Raw genomic sequence first — 24,947 nt, forward strand, 5'->3', positions numbered from 1 at the left:
GAGCCACTGGCAAAGTGTGGGATCTTATCCAGGAATGTTTGCATCTCACAGTGAATATGTGAGGATGGATAAAATGTAGTAAGGGCAAAGAAATTAAGCCATAAAATGAGAGGAAGTAGTAAAATTGATACGTTGACCAAACAGATCTTTGTTTACCTTATTCATGAGGACAGCACTTAATGAGAAAGGGGACTGTGGATAGATACAGGTATGGTAGAGAGCCCATGATTGACTACAGTGTCGAGTCTGAAGTCTCACCGGTGAGATGCCCACCTTTCATATATCAAGAAATGAGTATATGAGATTTAGGGAATTACCCATAAAAATCAATGACTTAATTCTAAGTCCATGTAATGAGCAAATTACAATTTTGATTTCAACTTCTGTGCCTTTCCCCCTAATCTTTTAAGAGTTTATTGAAGTCTACACAGAAATTCAAAGAAAATTCTTTGTAAGTAAAAGTTACTTCTCTAGGAAAGACCTACAGAAGGAAGAAAATGGGTTGGTAAGATAATAGATTAAGAAAGCCCCTTACATAAAACTTGTGGGTTGCAGAAATTGGTAGAAAGTTGCATGTATGGGTTTGTTGGGATGAACCCAAATACTATGTATAACTATAAAGGTCTTAAAAAAATTAGTACTCCTAAGAGAACCGTATAATACAATGTATATTAATAGTGACTATAGCAAGGCCATTAACATTATTGTAAATTTTTAAAAAGTTAACAATGAATGATGTTATAACTTTTGTCTTTGTGGCAGTAATACATTTTGAAATCTTTTTCACTTTATATATGAATGTCATGAAATTTCCATCATGGTTGACTCAAAGAAAAACAACAGAGCACCAATATTTTAATGCCGATGAGGCTGTATTTTCAAGGGATGAAAAAGAGCAAAACTGATCCTTCATGAAGTAAGAACTCAAATGTTATTTACAAAGCTATTTCTCACTCACTTTTCATATTTTGGCCTTGTTTTCAGGCAAAAAAACTCCTGTGAGAGATGGAACCCTTTGTCCGTTTTCCAGAATGTGTTTCCAAGTCCATCCGTGGAACCTGATACTGCTGTTCTGTGTTGAAATGTTTGAAGAACACACCCATCTCTGCCTGCACCTTCTGTCCTCCTGAAACCATGGTCTTCTCAGCAGTGTTGACTTCGTCCCATACTGGGGCATCCAACATGACATTTGTAGTCTATGAAAACTCCCACATGAATATTACAGCCCCTCCACCATTCCAGCCACCCAGCATTGGTCCACTGCTTAGATACAGTTTTGAAACCATGGCTCCCAGTGGTTTCAGCTCCTTGACAGTGAATAGTACAGGTGTGCCCCCAACACCAGCTGTTTTTAAGAGTCTGAGCTTGCCTCTCCAGATCATCCTTTCTGCTATCATGATATTTATTCTGTTTGTGTCTCTCCTTGGGAACTTGGTTGTTTGCCTCATGGTTTACCAAAAAGCAGCCATGCGATCTGCAATTAACATCCTCCTTGCCAGCCTAGCTTTTGCAGATATGTTGCTTGCGGTGCTGAACATGCCCTTTGCTCTGGTAACTATTCTTACTACCAGATGGATTTTTGGGAAATTCTTCTGTAGGGTATCAGCTATGTTTTTCTGGTTGTTTGTGATAGAGGGAGTTGCCATCCTACTCATCATTAGCATTGATAGATTCCTTATTATAGTCCAAAGGCAGGATAAGCTAAATCCATATAGGGCTAAAGTTCTGATTGCAGTTTCTTGGGCAACTTCTTTTTGTGTAGCTTTTCCTTTGGCTGTAGGAAACCCTGACCTGCAGATACCTTCCCGAGCCCCCCAGTGTGTGTTCGGGTACACAACCAATCCCGGTTACCAGGCCTATGTGATTTTGATTTCTCTCATTTCTTTTTTCATACCTTTCCTGGTGATATTGTATTCATTTATGGGCATACTCAACACCCTTCGGCACAATGCCTTGAGGATCCATAGCTACCCTGAAGGTATATGCCTCAGCCAAGCCAGCAAACTGGGTCTCATGAGTCTACAGAGGCCCTTCCAGATGAGCATTGACATGGGCTTTAAAACACGTGCCTTCACCACCATTTTGATTCTCTTTGCTGTTTTCATTGTCTGCTGGGCTCCATTCACCACTTACAGCCTTGTGGCAACATTCAGTAAGCGCTTTTACTATAAGCACAACTTTTTTGAGATTAGTACCTGGCTACTCTGGCTCTGCTACCTCAAGTCTGCATTGAACCCACTGATCTACTACTGGAGGATTAAGAAATTCCATGACGCCTGCCTGGACATGATGCCGAAGTCCTTCAAGTTTCTGCCACAACTCCCTGGTCACACAAGGCGACGGATACGTCCTAGTGCTGTCTATGTGTGTGGGGAACATCGAACAGTGGTGTGAATATTGGAGCTGTCTGTCATTTGGGGTGAAGATTGTTCTTTATTGACTTTGAACTTTTTTCACATGGCTTTTCCACTTAAACTTTATTGTTTTTTATAGGGTGTGTGTGTGTGTGTGTGTGTGTGTGTGTGTGTGTGTGTGTGTGCAGTGTAAAGAAAGTATAGTAATCCTGTTACCAAGGATACACAATTGGAAAGTGATCACAAATGTTACCTTCGGGGTTCAAGAAAAATCCTTGGTTTAGACTGGGGAGATTGTTTTATTGACTAATTTTTTTTTTTTTTTTTTTGGTGTGTGTGGCAGGAATCAGGATTGTACTTTATTGAGCCTGCAGTTATCTTGAATTGTTAGTGTTTTGTATGCTGCTAAGGAATGCTTAGTTGAATTTATCAATTCTTATTTTCTGGACAACACTGCTGCTTCTTGCCATCACATTGGAGCCAAAACCCCCATACATCTCATTTGATAAATATTTAGTTTTATTTTTAAAAATAACCCAAGGATGTTAGTGACATTTTAAAGGTCATTACTATTTACTTTGGTGCACTTTAAGAAAAAAATGTACAAATTAATTCAGTCATATTTTTCAGAATTGTTTTTGTACATGACATGTTGTGCTTCAGGAAATGTGCACTGTCATTTCTAGGAAGATGATTTTTAAAAAAATGTTTTATCTGCATGTACAATTTTGAAAGAGAGAACATAAAAATGTAGAAAACTTTCAAAGCACAATAGCAACTCTTCAGAGCAATAGGGAGTGATTGAGGCAACAGAGCCCTTTGCATATTCAAAGGGGAATGCAGTGTGGGGCATGGCTGGTGAAGGGTGTGGCAGTTCCTTTTACTCAAGTAGTCTCATTGAGTGTAGTAGGGAGTACTACCACCATTTACGGACACCTACTACGGGCCAGGCACTGTGTATCATTTTATCCTCATGGCATTCTGTAAGGTAGATATTATTTTTAACTTTTTACAGATGAAGAAAACATGACTTGGACTAAAATCCTGCCCAAAGTTAGTGGTAGACCTGGGATCCAAACATCTGCTGAGATCCTGAGACTGCTGTTTCACTGTGCCACACAAACACTTTGTTCAGTATAAATGTTTCATAGTCATGAGGGAACTCTGCCTATCCTTTAAATTTTTTTTTAAACTGTAATGCTTTCTTTAAAAATAGCTTCAGTTTTTAATTACCAAGAGAAATATGAAACTAACAGAAAGTCTGAAAAATAGAAAACAAAATCACTTATGGATCTTAAAAAATCTAAAGATAAAAATAAACATGAAGATTAGTCAATAAGGTGACTTTTTGGTATGCAAAACAAGTAACCAACGATTATTGAGCAGTTAAATACAGATATATGTAGTGCCCTTGCGGGTTTGAAGGTTTCCTGTGGTCCAGCTGTATTAGTTCTAAATGTTCTGGGCAAAACAGTTTTGTCACCCAATGCTTGTCCTAACAGAGCTAGACTTTGTGAATGTACTCAGAGGTGTTTCTACCACAAAGAAGAAAGATAAACCCTGATCTGAGCCTACAGCAGGTTTTAGTAGGGAAGATCTGGGGTTTCAAATTATTTTTCTCTTGCTGACTATCTTTCTCCTCAGGTGCTTGCAGGGCTTTGGTCAGCTCCCGTTACTACTGGCATACTTTATAATAGCCAACTGGAATGGAACTACAGACTAAGGCCATAAGGGCTGAAAATGTGGCCTCTTGGCTATATCATGGACTAAATCGGTAATTTAACCATGGATTAACCTCTTTTCAGAATTTTAGTGCTTTGTGAGCATTGGAAAAAAATCAGTCTATTTCTTCAGTTGTAAAACCAGAGTTGGATTAGGTTAATCTTTAGGGTCTTATCCAACTCCAATGTGCTTTTCCTTCCTATGAGAGTATAGCTATTTGAAGAGCTCAGCTGATTTCAGCGTCACTCTTTGGTATCCAGTATTACTTCTTTACATTTTACTTCATTAGTTACTTAGAAATGACTGTCTTAAAAACTGGGTGACTTGGTATAAGGAGTTAGGATGTTGGGAAACCCTGCTTGGCAATTTCAGTGGTTTTGGAATTCACTGTCCATTTAAAGAACTCTTTTGGGACTCAAATATATTATTCAAAATGTTGTGGGGTCATCTTCAGATGATAGTCACCTACCTCTTTAATTTCTAATTTATTTTAACCACAGATATAATTGTTTTTGTCCATGGGGATCCTTAGGACATAAACACTGCAGTAGATACTAGTAGCATGTTGATGTGTATTTTGCTCTCCATTGTCAACATAAACTGGATTCAAGCAGATATTAATCAGGATATTTGAGATTCAGCTTTCTCTCAGGAAAGTTGGCATGATCTGTATTCATCTTCCATATTGGTAGGTCTTCAGACTTTTGTGACTGGAGTTGACTGTGCTTTGTTTTCTCATTTGATGAGCAGTCTATAGGTGCTTTTGTGCTACTGAGTTGTCAGTGTCTCCCTTGCCGAGAGCTCAGGAGAGCCTGCTCAGATGCTTATTGTCCCTGAGAGAAGACTGTGAGGGGCCTTTGTGAGAATTCAGCAACAACACTGAGCAGTTCTCTTTACACTGGATAATCTTGATCAGATGAAAGTTTACAAATCATTTTGAACATTTAAGTTTGTATGCATTTCGGAAGCTTTAAGAAAAGTACTATGGTGCACCTTCAATAAATTTAGGTGCAAAATTGCTTGTTGCTTATTCCCCCATATTTTCTTGAGGGGAGGAAAACCACTACTATTTATCACTGCTGACTGACATAATCAGAAGTGATGCTGTTTTCTTTTCCTTCTGGCTAATAAATAGGAAGCATGAAAGAGATAATTAAGTATTTGTGGTCAAAAGGCAAAGTCCAGAGAAATCACAAATAGTCTTTGGTAGTGATATTTGAATTTTAATAAGTGTTTAAGTATTCCCAAGCAAGAGAACCAATGCAGATCCCTTGACCCACGGAGGGTCTGTATTTGAGCCCAGGAATGTACATTTTTATTTTATTGAGCATATTGCCTGATTGTGGTTCAGGTGGTCCCTAGGGCACACTTCCAAAAAACACTCCTGAAGAAAATATATCCTTTAAATATTGTCTGTTTTATCTCAAAATAATTGTTTTGTGTTGGAAACCATTATCTCCTAGTGCATGGGGAGTCCACATTGAGAGGAAAATCTACATGTGTTTGTGCCTGATTGGCCACCATGTGTGTTAGTATGAATCTTGCCAGTGTTAGCTTTACTTTCTTTTGACTGGCAAAAATTAGATAAACCATATTGTATGTTTCACAGTAGAGCAAGAAGAATGACAATAATTAATTCATGACTTTCAGAAGCCTATTTGCTCTACTTACTTTTCTCCTAGAGACACCTCTCTCTAGGATATCTCTTTATTATATGTAATTTCCTGAAAAATGTGAGGGAAATGTAAAAATTCATCTAATAACTATTGCTCTGCTTATGCCAGTTGTGTTCAATGGAAGCATGAAGTAAAATAAAGTAACCTTTTTGATCTATGTATCTCTGTTGCTGACAAAGATATTTAATTTGTTGATCTTTGCTTTTGTTTACATGAAAATTTTTATGTATATATCACAGAAGTTTTCTTTTGCTTGACATTTTATTCTACTATGATTTTTAGTTTAAGTTTAAAGAACTTCTAGATGTAAATTTATTTTTACAACCATAGTCCTGTTAAAAAGGCCTTCATTGAAAACTCAAGTTTTTATAATAATAAATAAAAATATCAAAGCACATGTTTGTTATTGCAAGTAAATGGTAATAATTCTCAGATACCTATTGGTACTAGTCCTTTGTAATTAAAATTAATTTATTTTACAATAGTACCTAACCTATGTGGAAAAAAAGACATTGAATTTTGGGTTGTAATATTTAGATCTCAAAAAGTATGGTTATTTGTGCATATTCTTACTACCCTCAAGAAAAGAGCTCCCAAGGAGAAAATGAATAAATGTTTAACATTTCTAAAGTGTAGGTTTTTTTTTTAATAATTTCATTTCATCCTAGAAAAGTTTGTCATGAATAATGTTTTTCTGTTAAATTGAAATCTGAGTTTAGTTTCAAATCCTGCTTTCTTCAGGTTCTTATTTTCAAAGTAGCTCTCAAAGCCTGTACGTATGTGCCTTTATTCTAGTTTTATAGGTTTTCACAGTAGAGCAGCATGAAATGAAACTTGACAAAAAACTATTAGTATTAAAAATCAGTTTTAAGACACTGCTGAGGAAAGTTATGAAAATTTTATAGCTGAGTCATTTAAAATTAGATTGTCAATTGGCAAAGCAATGACAATGTCTGCCTCTATTTTGATAAACAATTTCATACTGCAAGTCCATTTCTAAAATATAAGACCTTTCTAAATTCACTTATAAATTCCTGGGAAATATCATTTGTTTATAAAGGTTTCAATTTTGTGCAAATTAGGTATGAGTGTTTTAGCTTTTCTTTGTCATGTGCAACTGCTAAATATATTTCTTTTTAAGTTACAAAAGAAGATTGATTTACAAAAGAAGGTTGTCATTGAATCAGCATTCATCTGTTTCCGTTTGAAACAAAGGTAGTAAAGATGTAGCAAAATAGAGAAATATGCTGGAAATAAAAGCATATTCACATCTATGCAAATATGAACATCACTCAATTCATTCAGGATAAAGAAAACCCCTTGTAGAGTGATTTCAACCTTAAATATCAAAGTGGGGTCAATTAGGTTTAATTCAAAACGAAAAATAAAAATTTCATTGTCATATCAGACAAAATTTAACCAGAAATGGAAAATTTACAAATCCCAGCCAAGTTACCTGATGGGTGATTTTGTATAAATTTTGTGTAAATACGCTGTGGCTTGGTTTTCTCATTTCTAAAATCAGGATGGCGATAATAGTATCTACTTAACAGAAACAATTAGTAGTGAACACATTATTATATATGATGATGATGACGATGATGATGATGATTAGATAGCATTTTCTTGGTGCCTCTTAAAATTTGTCACTTCTGCCTTGTTGAGAATTGAGGTACTTTCGTGGATTGAAGCTAACCTGCCAAGCTGTTCTATGCACTATGCTTTATTCTTAACAGTATATTCATTGCTTTGAATGATCACAGTGGAGCAAAAATAGTAAAACAGCTTTGTTTCAATTCCCTGTTTGGGTTGTCAGTGAAGAAAATTAAAATACAACGGAAATGAAAAAAGAAAAAAATTCAGAACTATATAGGAGATTAATAAGAGATTTATTGTAAGGAATTGGTTCACACAATTATAGGGAAATTAGGCAAACCTGAAATCTTGAGGGTAGAATTTCAGGGAGGGAAGACTGGACTCTAAAGAATACAAACTGCTGTTCCCAGGTGGAATTTCTGCTTCCTCAGAGAGGTCTTAGCTCTGCTTCTAAGACCTTTGAAGTGATGAATCGGGCTTACTTAGATAATCTAGGCCAAACTCTCATACTTAAAGTGGACTGATAAAAGACTTTAATCACATCTACAAAATATCTTCACAGCAGCACCTAGATAGTGCTTGATGAAATAACTGGGGACTGTAGCCTAGTCAAATTGACTTCTCAAGGCCGTGGCAATGACAATCTTCAGATGTAAAATATAGTCAAATCATTTTATGGTGCTGTAGTCAGTGGTTCAAAAATCAGTCACATAAATCTTAGTGTTGTGTTCGTGGGAGACAATTTACGATTGTTGCAGAGGATGAGATACTCTGCATTAAATTCAAATTTGCATAATCAGCACAATATCTTTCGCTGGTTTTCAATTTATTTTGAAACTTCTCCAAAAGGAGTAATGGTTGGGCTGGGGAGATAGCTCAGTTGGTAGAGTGCTTGCCTTGCAGTGCCTTGCAAGCACAACGCCCTGCGTTCGATCCCTAGCACCACACACACACACAAAAAAAAGGAGTAATGGTTAATTGTATAAACCCAAGTCCTTTCTATATAAGCTTACATTGTGATACTTGTCAGAGGTGATGCTTTAAGTCCAAGGAATTTGAAAACATTTATAATTATAGCAATATTAACCTCAACCATAGAAGTACAATGATAGTAATGACAATAGATACCATTTTGGGTCACTTATTATGCCCAAAATACACAGTATCTATTTTAATTCACACTTTTTCTCCTTTTCTAACTAAGGAACAGTTCTCAGCAGGTTAAATAACTATTTCAGGTAAGGTTCAGATTCAAATCTAGGCCTAATGCCAAAGTTCCTATTTTTTTTCTAGGTACTTTGCCCTTATTATTCTCTGATAACAGAACTAAGTCCTTAGTGAGAAGAGCTTACTAAAAATCATACTGGATGATTATTGCTATTTATACATTAGAAAATAAACTATCATAGAAACAGTACCTGTCTTCAAAGCTAAACCTAGATTGGTTTGGTCTTGATTTTAAGTCATTAACTGTATTTAGCAGAGTCAGAATTCCTGGATTCCTCCGAACCTTGAACATACCTTCTCTAGTGTCATAGAATCTCTATGGCACTTGCTAACCATGTCTCTTAAATATCATGGATCTCAGAATCCCTTTTGGAAAGGCCTTCACCCTGGTGCATAATTGGTGTTTGACTGCATGTACTTTATCTGAAGTACTGGAGGTTTTCTCTAATGGAGGTGGACATGATGAAGACAGGCAGTTGTTTCAAGGCTGGATGGGGCTTAGATATTGGAAGGGGCCCTGTGTGGCTCCCTGGTTATCCCTCCAGCCAGTGCCTATATGTTTGCTGGGGGCACCTGCCTAAGCCTTCTGTGGGAGAGATACCACAGAATGAAGAAATGTCATAAAGGAGTCCTACAGTTCCACAGAGGAAAAGTGATAGAACCACCCCTGTGAAGTGATTATTTGTGCCAGAGAAGCCCTTAAGCCAGGGAGCAGGGTTGTGCTCACCTCTGCATCCCCAGTGCTGCTCTGTTCTGGTCCATAGTAGGCACTCAATATTGTTAATAAAACTTAAAAAAAATATGAGTGACTGAAGAAGAGAAGACCAATATCTGAATGTTCAGAAGAGCTTGGAATTTGGGGATTAGAATGATGCTGGTGTCTGTGTATACACTGACCCATTGGGACTTTAATGATTGTTCATAAACATTCGTATCACATATAAATATAGTAACCCATCAATTTGGAATTTGTGATAAGTAGGCACTGGATTCTATATGATTATCTAAATAAAGTTGGTGATACCAATTAATATAAACAACATTGAAGAGTATTTAACTATCAAAGATAAATAAGCCTATTGTACTGAGCTGGGAGTCAGGAGCCCTGGGGTCCCTGTGCCAGCTTTAAAACTCACTCTGTGTCCCTATAACTCTTATTGCCTACCATTAAGTGGCAGTATTCTAAGACACCTACAAAGTCATTATTAGTATAGTAATTAGAATTGCTTAATCAATTGAATCATTTGTATTTTAAAAAATACGAAAAAGCTTACTATAATTTATTAGTTATTTTTGAAAATATTGAAACTATTTTTATTTATTTATTTATTTATTTATTTTTTTGGGTGCTGGGGATCGAACCCAGGGCCTTGTGCTTGCAAGGCAAGCACTCTACCGACTGAGCTATCTCCCCAGCTCCAAAACAATATTTTTAATTACGTAATTTATCTTTTTGACAATGGGTTCTATGACAGTAAGTATCTCCATTATAGGTTTTCAAATAAGTTACACCCTGTATAAAGAAATGCCCAAATTCTTGCAGCAGTTAGAAAACAGACGGACTCAAACCAGACTCACCAGCTACCAACTTTAGAGCTTTTTCCACTTGACTTTGAGTCAACAATATTTTACTTTCAGAGAGAGAAGGGCTCAATGGTGAGAGCACAAGTTTTGGAAAAACCAGTAATCAAGAAAGCAGAGGCAAGATGTATGATCTGGGGCAGTACCTTAATCAGGCAGGTGCATTTTTATTACTAGAAACAAAAATAGTGGAATTTTAAAGAAAATAACATCTTTTATAAGGTGATCACCCAAGCTTAACCTCTAAGAAAAAACGTTGAGCTAACGGAGAAAGGAAATAGGGAAAGCCAATGTGATAAGGTCAGGAATTGCTGTTTCCCAGCATTCGAACCAGCAGTTTGATCTTTTCAGTCTGTGCTTCAGTTTCTAGCTTGGGACTCCATACCCCTCCTGCTCTGAATTATCACCTTGCCCCTCTGGACTTAATGCTGGGGTAACTTTTCCTTTATGGATGCTGGGAGTTCCTTTCTGTTCTCACCGTCCTTCCTGGACTTATCATATTAGCCAGGCAACTTCAAGTGGCACAGAAGGCAGTTCTCTGTAATAGGAAGAAAGATGGATTTTTCTTGAACAACTTTCCCAAAGATATTTATAGTCTTAAAAAACTATAATTAACTTAGACTGCCAGAAATCATAATATTTTATATTAATCTGTGTGAGGGTCACTATTGTTAAGCAATAGGTTCTATTGATCTTTCTTGAGGCAAAAGACTTCTCATGAAAACAAGTACATAGTGAAACAAGATGCATGCTGAGGGGAAATATAAAAACGTAATCTGACGGATGCAATACAACACCTGCACCCCCCCAAAAAAAAGGAAAGAAAAGAAAAAGACTTCTCAGCAGATAGTTCTTTATTCCTCCTCAGTTTATCCTTCCCCTTAAGATCATATGTTCTCTCCTGTGCTAAGCTCCCTGAGGCCAGGGCACTGTGCTTGTTCATTATTTTCCCCATCTCCTACCATGGTAACTTGGAGGCAGTAGTTTCCCCCAAAGCTTGGAAATGGGCCTTTTGATAACAGAATCTTGGTGGTAAATATCATAATGGATTTATCCAAACCAAATAGGTAGAGTGGCAAGATCTGAGATCAGCACTCAGTGAGTCTCTAAGTCCGTGACTTATCCATTGCACCAACCTACTTCTTTGACTTAGGGGAGAAGGTAATTTGGAGTTTTCCTGATGTCATATCTAGACAAGTTTGACAATGAGTGTATAAAGTGGATGTGGTTGCTAAGTTTGTATTTGCTAAACCTGGAAATTCAAGAATGGGCAAATATGTATATACATATTTGACCCTGCAATCTCCACATCCTGGAGGAGGTCCTCAGTTCCACTCATTTGTAAGGCTGATCTGTTACCTGGTCTTGATTTAAAGATAAACATGCTGGAGTTCAGCCCTTCAAAGGGCAGAAGGAGGACAGGACTCCTGATGCAGCTGAATGGCGAAGAAGCCGAGTTACTGAACATTAGTAGGTAAAGGTGTTTCTGTCACTGTTTTGTGTCATGACAGTTTGTTGGTAAATGAATAATGATGGAGATGTGGACAAGATGTGTGCTATAACTTCTTCCATCCTGGAAATTTTGGTTGGGAAAAGATTTTTATTGACGTAATTTGACATCCATATGTCAAGTGCCATTTTGAACACTTGCAACAGATCTTCAGAGTTTAAATCACTTTCACCATAGATTTGGCAGAACTGTGAGCACATTTTTTTTTTTTTCAGCTCTCTTCCTGATGGGAGCTATAAATAGTTTTGGGGAAGTATGTAATTATCTCAAAGTAGAAGCAAAAGATAAAAAGCTGCTTGTGATTTTAAAGGAACATTTAATAGTTATTATTATGTAACATTTATTAAGTATTCTCACTGTGCTCATTGTCTTTGCCAGGAAGAAACTGGGAATAAAAAGTCAATCCAAGATGTAACATGTATAAAAAGACAAAAGGTACATTAACATGGTGCCAGAACAAAAGTTTGGCTTAAAAAAAAAAAAAAAAAAAAAAAAAAAAAAGAAAGATAAGAAAATTTAGAAGAATAAAAAAAGCAGTCAAATCAGCCCAATATTGTATGTATGGAAGTGATGAGACCTTATATTTAGTAACAAATCTTTAAAACATTGGCAGTTTAAAATAAAGATGGATAGTCACATAGGAAACACTATGATATGTGCATGGAGTGGGTAATACTGTGGTTTTAGCAAAAAGCTCAAACTTTTACATGTAAGAGTTATATCCTTACTCTGTTCAATGAATAAATAAGTACCAAAAAATTTAAATACTAAATAAAGATTCAATGTTGGCTAAAGCAAGGTAAGTGCTATAAAAATGATTTCAGGTGTCAACTCCTGGCTAAGACTTACTGCTACTTAAAGTCCACAGAAAGTCCACAGAAATTCCACAGCCAAATAATCACTTTAATGGCATCCATTATTTACCGGATGCCTACAAAATGGTGCAAATACTGTCTCTACATAAATATATAATCTCCAATTCTTATAATAACTCTGGGAGGTAGATATTATCATTCTATCTTATAAATGCTTTGAGATTCCAACTGGTTAATTGAATTTTAAGGGACTACAGGACTAAAAATGAAAATATAAGAATTCAAACCTACATTCTGCATGGAAACCAAAAAATTTCAGCATTTTTTCACATTGTAGTATTGAATATCCAATCTCTTATCTGTTCTTTCTTGTTTCCTTCACCTTAGTTTTCCCTTATTCATGAAGGGTTTTTCTATAGAATCTGACTCCCCCACTAGGTCTAACTTGGACCTCATGCCTCATCCTGTCGCTCCTGTTGACTCTTCTGTGGTCTTAACCCTAAGCTTTGGTGATATGTCTGAATTATTGCTCACCTCTTTAGTTTGGCATATGCTAGGTTCAGCATGGCTAAGCATTATTCAGCACTGGAAATTTGCACAAGTTCCACCCACAAGATCTGACATAATAAAACATTATGACCTAAAGTCATAAGTTTCTCATTTGCAAGCAAGAGGGAGCTTAAGATCTTTATTAAAGGGCTGAGACCGTAGCTCAGGGGCAGAACACTTGCATAGCCTATGTGAGGCACTGGGTTGGATCCTTAGTACTGCATAAAAATAAACATAAAATAAAGGCATGCTGTCCATCTACCACCACAAAATTTTTTTAAGAAAAAGATCTTTATTAAATAGTATTAACAGTTGCATCCTCAGAGAATGTCTGAATACAGGACAGAAATCTAAGCAGACCAGCAGACATACACTCTTGGAGGCCAGGGCAAGGGAACTTTTGAAATGAAAATAATCCAAGTAATGGTAGTGTCTTTGTGCTATGGTTCTTCCTGGGAAGATGCTCAAACATCGTGCTAGTAGAAAGATAGGAAAGACCTTGGTAGTTAGGAGGGGCTCAAGCTGACAAAGTTCTTATGTAGGAAAGATAGGTACCTCTTTCCTCAGGAAAGCTGTTTGGTCAAGAGACTGTGGCGTACCTGCAGCATTGTGGCATGGGTCATGAAGTCCTGATTGTCAGAAGCCAGGCCTCAGGGAAATTTGTCCCCATCTACAGCCTGGGTGTTTATCTGGGTGCTTTCAGTAAAATCCCTAGAGTGACTGACAAACAGTGGTCTTATGGGAACTGGGAATACCAGTACAGTGAAAACTGCAGCTCCTTCCTCTTCTGGCAAGGGACCATTGGCCATAGCTGCACATTAAGCAATCACCACTTGAGGAGAAAAATTAAAATCTGAGGCATGGAACAAGGGGAGAACTAGGAAGTATAGTATGAACACACTGTCAGTGAGTAGCAAGTTGTAACACAGTTTTTCAAGGTCTATCTTGATTGCTTTGGGATCCTGGTTAGAGGCTGGTCAGTTGCCCTTCTTGAGCAATGAATTCATATTCCTAACCGCCTCCCTTATCAGGTTCTTATTTCCTCGATTGCCATGTATCCCACCCACCTCAATCATTCCAGGGCCAGATACCAGACAATCAGCGACAGCACCTGTACCCCAAGAGCCTGCTGACCTCATTCAAACTCACCAATATGAGGTCTCTTTTTCTCTACTTCAGCTATACATTCTGGAGGAAACCACAATAAGGCTTAGCCCACAGTGAAATTCTCTCCTTCTACCTGTGACAGACCCTGGTTATTCCTCATATGGCACTCTATGGTGTGACAAGTACTCTCCCATGGGACCTGTCAGTACAACAGACTATCTTCAATGGCAGTTACTTTCTCATCTGTTGGTCTTACCAAACCTACATAATAACATCCAAAGAAACACAGTTGCAGGTCAAGGATAGATAAAAGGAATTGGGGAATGACTCACCCTAAGAAATGCAGTTTGTAAGAATGAGGCTAGTGCTAGAGGTTTTAGCAAGTTAAGGGGGTGAGAAGCTGACTGTCCAACATGGGGGCTGACATTGTCTGGATTTGCACATTTCCGTCATGCCTTCAGGCCTATCATCACCCGAGAAAATCAGACTTCGCTACCCTCACATCTTCTCTACCCTCATTCTACACTGTGTGCTCTGATTGTCTTCATGCTCTGCAACAACTCAGCTTGCTCACTGGCCTCCTGGCTCAAACCTCATTATTTACTCTCTTATGAATGCCTTCCTCTGTTAACCTTGACTTCTACACTTTTCTAGTAGTTCATTTTACTTCCATCTTATACTAAAACTTAAATTCTCTCTCTAGTCATACTTTCTCAGTTCATCTAGGTTATCATCTCCACTGGTTCAACCATAATTCTATGTGGTATTACCTTGGCCTTACTGATGTGACATGGACCTCAATTTGTCTATTCGTTAAAATAGTGCTAGCTTTTGTGCAACAAACCCTTCAAATTACTGTCTTAATTCAAGAATAATTCATATTTTTTTTTGTATAACAATCCAACTCAGATGCTTCTGATTGGCCCCATACAATCATTCAGGAATCTAGGATGATGGAGGCTCTGTGGTCCTTAATACATGAATTTAATGTGCAAACATCCAACCAGTACGCTGGATAAAAGAAGTACCATGCCTGGACACCTAGGAGATTCTTAACCCGGAAGCTGCATTCACCACTTTCACCCATATTCCAATGAATAGAATTTGGCTACAATGACTTCCTGCAATGAGGACTGAGAAATGTGATCTGTGGGCCCCAGAAGAAGAGAAAGTGAGTTTTGATGGAAGCAGAGTGTTTCCTGTCACAGTAGAGCTGTTAGTGACACCTTCATTTCTGGCTGCCGTGTCTCAAAGAGAAGGAATCTCCATAGGAAAATATGGATTTCCCTCACTATCCAATAGTGACCTGGAAGAGTTACCTCACATACAGTCTCTATTTCCCTTTTGACACTCTTCCAGAGAGATTTCCCCTTACATCGTCTAACCCCTCAACTTTCCTACACCATCCATTTGTTCTGTATTTCAGGTTGAAATTTATAGATTGTGTGTGTGTGTGGGGGGGGTGTTGTTGGGGATTTGACCTGTGGGTACTTTACCACTGAGCTATGTTCCCAGTCCTTTTATTTTACTATTGTTATTATTATTACTATTATTATTATTATTTTAAATTTTGAGACAGGATCTCACTAAGCCATTGAAGCTGGCCTCAAGTTTGTGATCCTCCTGCGTCAGCCTTTGAGGTTCCTGGGATTATAGGCATGTGCCACCATGCTCAACTACTAGACTGAAATTTGTGGATGAGGCAGAATGAGTGGCAATCTTAGTATCCTAGGTGAGAAGAAAGACAAATCAATAAATAATTCTATACTTGTTACCAGCCACACTCCTCCTGGAGCACCATGCAGGATTTCTGGATGTATTTCAGGCCATGTCAGGCCATTCTGGTCTGGCAGCAAGTGCTTCTACCACCATCTGCCACCTCTACTGGGGCATGTGTCAGTGTGTTTCTGTGTCTTGGAAGTTCTGCTTCCTGGCACAGGTTTTATCCAGGGGCAGTTAGAACCAGAGTGTCTGACACTAGGAAGGTTTTCTGGGCACTTATGATTTATTACTCTTGGCCTCAAAGTCAATTGTGCATAGAATTTCCACTGACTAGCTAGCAGCCATATGTTCTTATTGGCTGAAGACTGGAGATAAGCTGTGAGAAAACTGCTACCATGTGAAAGTGTAATCAGTGGGCACATTTACAGTTACACCCCAGGAAGCCAGCTACTTCTGGAAATATTCCCCTGTTCAAGGTATCCTTCACTCAATGATTCGTACATGTTGCAGCTGGCTCTACTTAAATACAATTGCTAGTTTTTATAATACAATATAAAGCTGCTCCCCCGCACTTTATGCTGCAGCCATTTCTCCACCTCCCAACTTACAACCTAGCTTGTCAGTCTGTGAACATCCTAGCTATTTGTTCATCAGTTAGTCTGCAAGTATCCTTCTCCATTATTGGCCCTTGTTAGCCAGTGAAATTCCACTACTTAAGAATAGCTCCCCCGCCATTTTCTCTCTCTCTCCTCCTTGCTTTCATGCTCTCTCCTCCTGGCTTTCGATCTCTCTCTTGCACTCGCTCTCTCTTTCTCTCTCTCTTTTTCTCTCTTACCCTGCCTGTTTGCTTAATAAACTCTCTGATGTGAGTTCCCGCGTCCGGAGTGGTTTCTGGGTTCTTACATTGGTGCCGTGACTTGGATGGGCTCTTCTACCGCCTCCTAGGTAGGTGGAATCCCATCCATCGCCCCAGACCCCCAGACGCTGGTCTCACCTTCGTTCACCCAGACACTCTCCACATTCACCACCAGCCTTCAGACTGGTGAGTTTTCCCCTACGTCAGCTTAAACACTCCTCTGAGACATGACCACTGATGGTCCAGTACCCTCGAGGTAGTTGAAGAATGGGGGCTCCCCCATCCATGACTTTTGCAGTTTCGGCTGGCCCCCTTAGTTGACCTTATCTGACAGTGGGGCCCTGATCTTTTTGATGGAGATTCTCTCTCAGGGTTAAAGCTCCTCTTTATGCTCACTCTCGTTCTCAAAAATCCTGACATCAGGTCCTCAACTCTCTCGGCTTTTACCTGGCCCACATTGATGCTTGTGTGATGACCTCATCAGTGTGCTGCCTTCTGGTCTCCAGCCAACTACTCTGACCTCAGGATGCCCTGGACACTGACTTGGCTGTATCAGTCTCCATCATGGGATCTGGGTCCTCCATTCTGGCAGATTCACCCCTGGGGTGTCTACTAGACAATCTTAAACCCCTTTACCTGACCCTGGCCTAGGTAATCAATCCAAAATGGCCACATAATGGCACACAGTTTCTGTGAGCGAGCGGGCAGATGGAAAGGGAGTCCTTATCTTCAAGTTTTTTCTTTCTTGCACTTCTTTGCTCTTTCTGCAAACTCAAATGCCTCCTTTTGGCTTCTTCTCCCCCTCTTAATCCCTCTTTCTTCTCCAACTTCAACTCAGCTACCAAACCACCCCCATACCAGTCCTCTGTGGCAGAGGCCCCTCAACCCTTCTCTCTGTCCTTCTCTCATGCTATAATTAATGGCCATTATCAGTTTCCTTCTAGGACTCTTGTTTTTCTTATATCCTATATTTTTTGAGCTCACAATTTTGATCCTACATACCTCAGTTAATGATTTTTGATCAGTTCTTTTTATCCAACTCTAGAGTTATTTTTGAACATCTGTTACATTGCAATGGAGATAAACATTACAAGGCCTTTGCTTTTGTGTTATGTGTTGTGTGTGTGCAACTAAATATGAGCATGCATAAAATTATAATTTTAAAAAATGGATCCAAATACTTTTAATCACATGATTTTAAAATGTTCAATTTAAATTGGGTAAACTAATAAAAGTAAAATGTCTTTAAGACTAACTAATAAGTCTTTAGGTGGTCAAACTAATAAAATGTTGATGTTTATAAAATGTCTAACATCAATTTTTTCTAGGACTTTTCTTCAGCAGGAAAGAGACAGCAAATGCTGTTTAGTACACTTGTCTGATATCTTGGATTTTACAATAAGATGAGTGAATTAGAGTTGATTGTGGAATGGTCACTCTTTGTATATTAAATGTGTTCTTATTTTCCAGGTATACAAGCCTTTTAAGCAGAAAATTTATCAAGCTGCTATTCTCCAAATTAAACTTGTCTGTATTGGTAATTTTAAACTTATAAAGAGTAAATTTTATTGGGGATTTATTTCTATCATTTAATGTTCTATTATAGGACCTGTTATCAATAGGGTATATGTAAAATTTGTTACTTTTTACACTGAGATAAAAAATTTAAATGTAAATGTATTTCTAAAAGTTAGTGAGAGCTTAATTTGTTTAAAGGTGAATATCGTGAAACATGAAAGCATTTTGCCACTTTGCAACACAAAAGGAAAGTTAAAAGCTCTCTCAGCCTTTCTTTAATTCATGTTTTATAAATAATGTTAAATTGTGTTAACTAATGTTCATATAGACTCAGGAATCAATATATGTAAACTTCTTAAAGTGACATTTAAGAAAAAAGCAAAGATCAACATCAGAATTAAGAGCCATGGCTTACCTGAGATAAGGCGCTACCTCCCCTCTCACCTTACAGCATGTTAGAGAGGTTCCAAAATAAGCCAGACTCCAGCTTCTTTAAAGTTATATTTAAAAGATTGGTTCTTGTTGTAAAACTACTGTGATCTCAAATGGGATTAAACGCAGAGCTCAGCCAAAAAATTCAAGATAGCTATTATACCAGCTAAATATATTTTTACTTTTGCTAATTTCACTTTGTAAAACTGTTACCTGTTTTGCAGAGGTACTGCTTCAAGAACACAGAACCTAGGTAACTTGTGATAATAAGCCATCACCTACAGAACAGATAGTATGTAATGGTAACTTCCAGTACTAATACAGACTCCAGTTAAATAAAAGGGTATATAACTGTAAAGTTATAGACATTTAAGTTAAATCCCAGTACTCTTACTTTATGACTGGTGAGACTGGCTTGCTGGATGGTTAAGATCAAACTTAGAGATTGAAATTAAATACAGAGGTCAAGAAAAGGCAGTATTTGGATCTTGCCCTCAGTGTCAGCCTGAACCCAGGGAACAAGAGGACTTCTCTAAGGAGCTTTGCAACTCTGGGTTACATGACCTCCCCATCAGGGAGATTGATGAGACCACTAGAAGATAAAAAGTCAATCAGTGCACCTTCTGAGGAGGGTCATTGAAAAAGGGAGACATCCCTGATGCTTCCAAGGGAAGCCACTTCACCAAGGAGACCCTACCTAGGGAATGGCACTAGGAGCTAAGAAGCTACTTTCAAATTCCCCATGAGTGACCCCTGTGAGAACTCAGCTGACTCTTTAACAAGACAGGAACAGGTCAATTTGACCAGTTTGATCTTAGACACCTAGTAAAACAGTTAAAACCAAAATATAGCCATTCTTGGGCATTTAAAAGAAACAATAGTTAAATGTAACTTAAAATATACACTTGTGTTAGCCCACTAGAATAAAGACTGGAAGCTACAAAAGAGAGATTCTTAGGCAAATGTGCCTGATAACTATCAAGAGAAACTGCCAGAGTCAGAAGTTTTTAGTCAGTTTAAGGCCTGCAGACCTTCCTAAGCTACACAGGTAGGCTTAATCTATGTTTGCTAGTATGATTATCTAACCCTAAGTAACAGAAATATAGAGATGTCTACTAAACACAGATTATACCAATAAAAGGATATTTTACAAAAATCAGATGACATTAAGTAGCTTGACTATATTTTCTGGAGACATCAATGACATTAAGAGTTAAATGTGGTGTTTACATTCCTGATAACCTGGACAATGTTAAAGTTCCCAGATAAAGGCCTTGTCCTCTCCAGCCTTTGTTAGGCCTTGTTTTGGGAACAATTTCTCAGTTCTTCCACCTCTTGGTGAGGGATTATTGACTTCCATCATCTTCATGATATTCATTGACATGTTCCAGATTCTGCAACATTTATTTTGTATTAATCTCATTTCAGTACTCATGTCTTTTGTTCTTCTCTCATAGAAGCACCCACCCCCAGATGCCTTTACAACCTGCTCTTCCCCAGCCAGACTTCTACCGTGGACCCCTCGATTGATCCAATTTTTAAAAGGGAACTCCAAACTTCTTGCCCCACACTGCCCCCTTCCAGCTCAAAGCAGCCAAAGCAGTTGTCACCCCCTTTCCCTACAGCAGTAAGGAGTTCCTAAAACTAGAGGGGGGAATGAAGCCATAATTGGGGACAGGAAGTAAGTGTAGAAATAGGGGATCAGCCAAATCAAAGAAATGAAGTCCATGAAAGCCATCTGCCTCTGGAAGTCTGGAAGTTGGAGACTGCCCCTGGGAGAATGGAATGTCAAGGATCTTCGGAGTCCATTAATTACCAAATTTCCCTGCCCTTATCAAGGACTGCAAGCAAGGAGCTGCTAATTAATTAATGTTCCCTGGGCCCTTGCCTGACTGAATTACTTTGGCTTTCCCCCTGCCCCATCCACTTCTTACTTTTTATATCTCGCCTGCAAAACCAGGCCTAGTCACATAGGCAGGAAGGAGAGCTAAGTGGGGAGAGAACTGGAGAACAAAAGATCTTCTTATAAAAACAAAAAAGGGGGAATATAGTATAATATAAACCTGTACCCCCGCCCTTTATGCTGCAGCCATTTCTCTGCCTCCCAACTTACAACCTAGCTTGTCAGTCTGTGAACATTCTAGCTAGCTAGCTATTTGTTCATCAGTCAGTCTGCAAGTATCCTTCTCAGTTATTGGTCCCTTGTTAGCCCATGAAATTCCACTACTTAAGAATAGCTCCCCCACCATTTTATCTCTCTCTCCTCCTTTCTTTCATGCTCTCTCCTCCTGGCTTTCACTCTCTCTGTCTTGCACACAGTCTCTTTCTTTCTCTCTCCTACCCTGCAGGGAGAAACTCTGCCTGTTTGCTTAATAAACTCTCTGATGAGTTATGTGAGTGCCCACGTTTGGAGTGTTTTCTGGGTTCTTACAGTTTTACTCTTCTCTCTTCCTCCAGCTCATTCTTATATCTTTCTTCTCCTCCTATTCCAATAACGTAGTAGACTGTGGGTGCTCATGGGACTGAGAGGGGCTGGACACAGTCCCATACAATAGTAACTGTAGAAAGTCCTATTCTGGTGTGTAGGCCCAGCTACTGTGCTGGGCTTTGTTCAAATCTGAGTAATTACCACACTGATTATCACTAATGGATGGACACTGGATTAGGGCTATGATTCTAGAATGTCTGGGTGGAGGATCACATGAAGTTGGTACTAGAGATCAACTATGATCAACAATTATAAAAGAATGCCTTCATGGTCCTTGCATTTGAGTTACTCATGGATGAAATTCTATCTTCTGACCTCATTTTTAATTTTTCCATTTATATTTTCACTTTGCTCCCAGAATCTGATGCTTACCTCTAAATTCCTATTACATTGCCTGGACTATGATTAAAATTATGTGATATGATATGGTGACTGCAAGCTTCCCAGGAAAATGTTTCACTGGACATAAGATTCCTGTAGACTACCCATGCCTTAATTTACAACTCTTTGCAGAGGTTCTGGTTCCCCTGGACCTGGGGTTAGTCAAAATAACCCATTAGAACAGATGAGACTCAGTGAACACTTCCTAAATTGTAAATCATCTGTGCTCTGGGGGTACTCCCTTGACTGCTGCCTTCCATGTCTATATCTCAGATGGGTATTAGGAAGGAGCCTGCTTGGTTTATCTCTCAACAATCTTACTCAAAGGTAACAAAGTAACTGGAGTTGGTTTCAGTCATGGGGGTTGGTTTAGAATGCAAACAAAGCAACTTTCTAAACAATTTGTGAAGGTTCCCACCCACAACTCCTCTATTACCTGAATCCCAAGGGCTAGTAACCAAAAGTCAGCTTCATGTTAAAAAAGTTTCTGAATTGTGGAACTGAGTCTGGGATTTCAGTCTCTTAATAGTTGGTCCTGCCTTCGACTTAGACATTGGCTCTTGTACTTGACCTTCAACTAAATGGCTTCTGTCTAGGGATGAAATCAAATCACACTATGACCAAAGTGACCAGTAATTTTCCCCTTGCCCCAGGCTTCATCTGGCTTAGTTATTGTCTTTGTTAGTCCTACCATGCATAATAGCCCATTGCTGAGTGAGGACACCTAGCACTTTCACCTCTGCTAAGACTCCTCCCTGTCTTTCCTAAGCAGAAAACTTAACTGACAGCAAAACACTCCATCCTCCCCTCACCACCCTGATCATCTCAGATTGCATTGCTAGTCATCTCAGATTGAAGGCCACAAGCAAAAATGGTCTCCATTAACGTATCTATAATTTTCATTCCTTTCTCCTTTCAAATGGGCCAATTTCAGCCTCAGCCAATCTTTTCATTGTAGCATCTTACTCAAGGTCACAGTAAATATATTTTCTGAATTCCTGACTCTGTTCCTGTCTGCCTTTTATCTGGGAAGCTCTAGGAGGCACATGGTTCAGTCCCAAGATGAAAGCGAGAATTTATTCCTTAGCAAGGACTGCCAACTTCTGTCCTGCCCAACACGGAAAGGCCATACCTTTGCCTATTCCATCTATTTTATCTGTCACCTTATACTATCCCAATTCTAATACTTCTTAGAAAAAATTCTGGCAAGATTATTTCTATCATAAGTGTCAGAAAAACTAACCCATCTGTTTGGACAGAGGGAACATGCTCCACCCTGGAGCTGGAAATCATGTGTGCTAAAATCAAAGGAAGAAATGAGTGTTTCCTAGAGACAAGTTGGGGTTCAGTGACTAAAATGATGGGAATACTGAGTGTTCAAAAACAACAGACTGCATTACATGTGGGTGACCTGCTGATATTGCTGTGGACTGTTACATAGCCACTGTCATTGGTGCCACTTCAAGTTCAGGTTCTTCATCTTTATTTGAAACTCAGCCCTACTCACTGAATTTCACATTGTCCTGATCATGTCTTCTGTAGGCTCTAAAACTGGTTATCCCTTCCTTAGACCCAATACTCCCTTCACCTTCAGTAGTCAGTCTCTCCTCACCTCCTACAGTTGGCTCTGGACAGGAAGTGGGACTTCTCTCAACTTCCTGTCCCACAGGTGCACATCTGTCTGTATGGAAACTGCTTTATGCCCTTTCCTGCTCCTGTGCCCTCCTGTGTCCTGCACTCCACCTTCTCTCTTCTACAGGAAGCTCTCCGTTATCACTGTGCCCCTTCTCTTCTGGATTTGCCAAGCTTCCTCTCTTCCAGTGTTTCTTCATAGCCACAGCTGGATATACCTTAAGGCTAATTATGTTAAGTTTCATGGCTTCTTAATTTCCTGAGTCCCTTTCAAGGCTCTGTTAAGGTGGAGCCTAACCATTTGTTCACATGATCATATATACCTGTACAATGTACAGAAGTAACATATTTAAAATGTAATATTTCTGTATAGAATTACTCACTCTAGGATCACTGTATCTTTCCACTTGAACTTGCCCTCTGTCCTCTTTCCATGGTTTTGGGGAGTTAGTAGGTGTTTGAGAATCTTAATTGAATTGGGGACATATTTAATTTAGTTTAGTGAGATGCATGTGCAATTATGTTATTATTAGCAAGCCAATCTTAGGGATAGGAATACCCCAACCAGGCTGACTCACCCTGAATTGTAACATGGAGGTTTTGTGAATGCACATTTTAGTGCCTGCAACCTGAAATATGAAGGTACTAGTGGAGAAATAGTGTTTGAAAAATTGAGCCAGAAACTAATCTGGAAAATCTTCCTATGTCTATGTATGTAAAATCATAAGTGGAGAATCCAATTCTCATTGAAACACAGTAAAAACAAAACTTCTTTCTGTTAGGAACATATTTAGTAATTTCAATAACAAATTCAGCTTACATGTATGTTTCTTTGGGATAAGAATAATGAGAAGTAGCATTTATCTGAATTCTTCTGTTTGTAAGGCAAAAACCTTTAGTAGTATTACATATGACAAGTATGACTCTGGGTGAAATGTAAAGTTTTACACATTCTGACCATTAATATTAATAAATAGATATTGGACAACCATGTTGTCTTCTTTTTATCTTTTAGAAAATTATTTAAAATATTTTTGTCATAAGAAGGGATAAACAAATATACATCCAAACATATTAAGAGGATGCATTATTTAATTAATAGAAGTTTTATTTTCTGGATTTTTGTGACAGTGTTTGCCAGATTTAAAAAATGAGTGATTTGCTGTATTTTCTCTTTTCATGATCAATATTCATTTAGTACTTACTCTGAATTCTTAATATTGTATTATTTTTATTAAAGATTGCCTCTCTTTCCCAATTATACAAGCTTCATATTCTCACAAAACCTGGATTCTTGGCTGTCTTCAGTGTGTGTGTGTGTGTGTGTGTGTGAGAGAGAGAGAGAGAGAGAGAGAGAGAGAGAGATTGTGTGTGTGTGTGTGTGCGCGCTTACATGTTTATTATCTAATTACTAGTCATTACTTCTACCAATCAGTGCCAAATTTCTGGGAAGACTAGTTCAAGCTTTCTGTATATCTTTTCCAGTCATTATTTAACTTACTTGGCTTATTTGGCTTCCACTTTAGTCACTCCATTGAACCTCCTGAAATAGAATTATCAATTATTTCTTTAGATGCTAAATTCAGTGGATACTTTCAGTTTTTGTTTGTTTTTTGTTTCCACATTACTCATCTTCAGCATTTGAGATTGTTCTCAGCTTTCCCCTAAGGTTTTGATCCTGCCTTGTCTTTAGGGATACTACTTTCTCCTCAATTTTTTCAGCCTCCTTGGCTCACTTTTCATTTTGTTCCTGGGTATCTTATTTTTGTTATAGATTTTAA

The 24,947-nt window shown here is 38.4% G+C and overlaps 1 protein-coding gene across 3 annotated transcripts in view; it reads left to right on the forward strand.

Moving 5' to 3' along the window:
* GPR63 (G protein-coupled receptor 63) overlaps window positions 1-5,457 on the forward strand; it is a 39,572-nt gene extending 34,115 nt beyond the window's left edge. For all 3 annotated transcript variants that reach the window (XM_079147131.1, XM_079147133.1, XM_079147132.1), the window contains one exon: window positions 985-5,457. In XM_079147131.1, coding sequence (XP_079003257.1) covers window positions 1,135-2,394 — 1,260 coding nt within the window. In that variant the 5' untranslated portion in view covers window positions 985-1,134 and the 3' untranslated portion in view covers window positions 2,395-5,457. The remainder of the gene's footprint in view (window positions 1-984) is intronic.
* The last annotated feature ends 19,490 nt before the right edge of the window (window positions 5,458-24,947 follow it).

This window comes from Sciurus vulgaris (genome assembly GCF_902686455.1).
Source record: "Sciurus vulgaris genome assembly, chromosome: 7".
Lineage (NCBI taxonomy): Eukaryota > Metazoa > Chordata > Mammalia > Rodentia > Sciuridae > Sciurus > Sciurus vulgaris.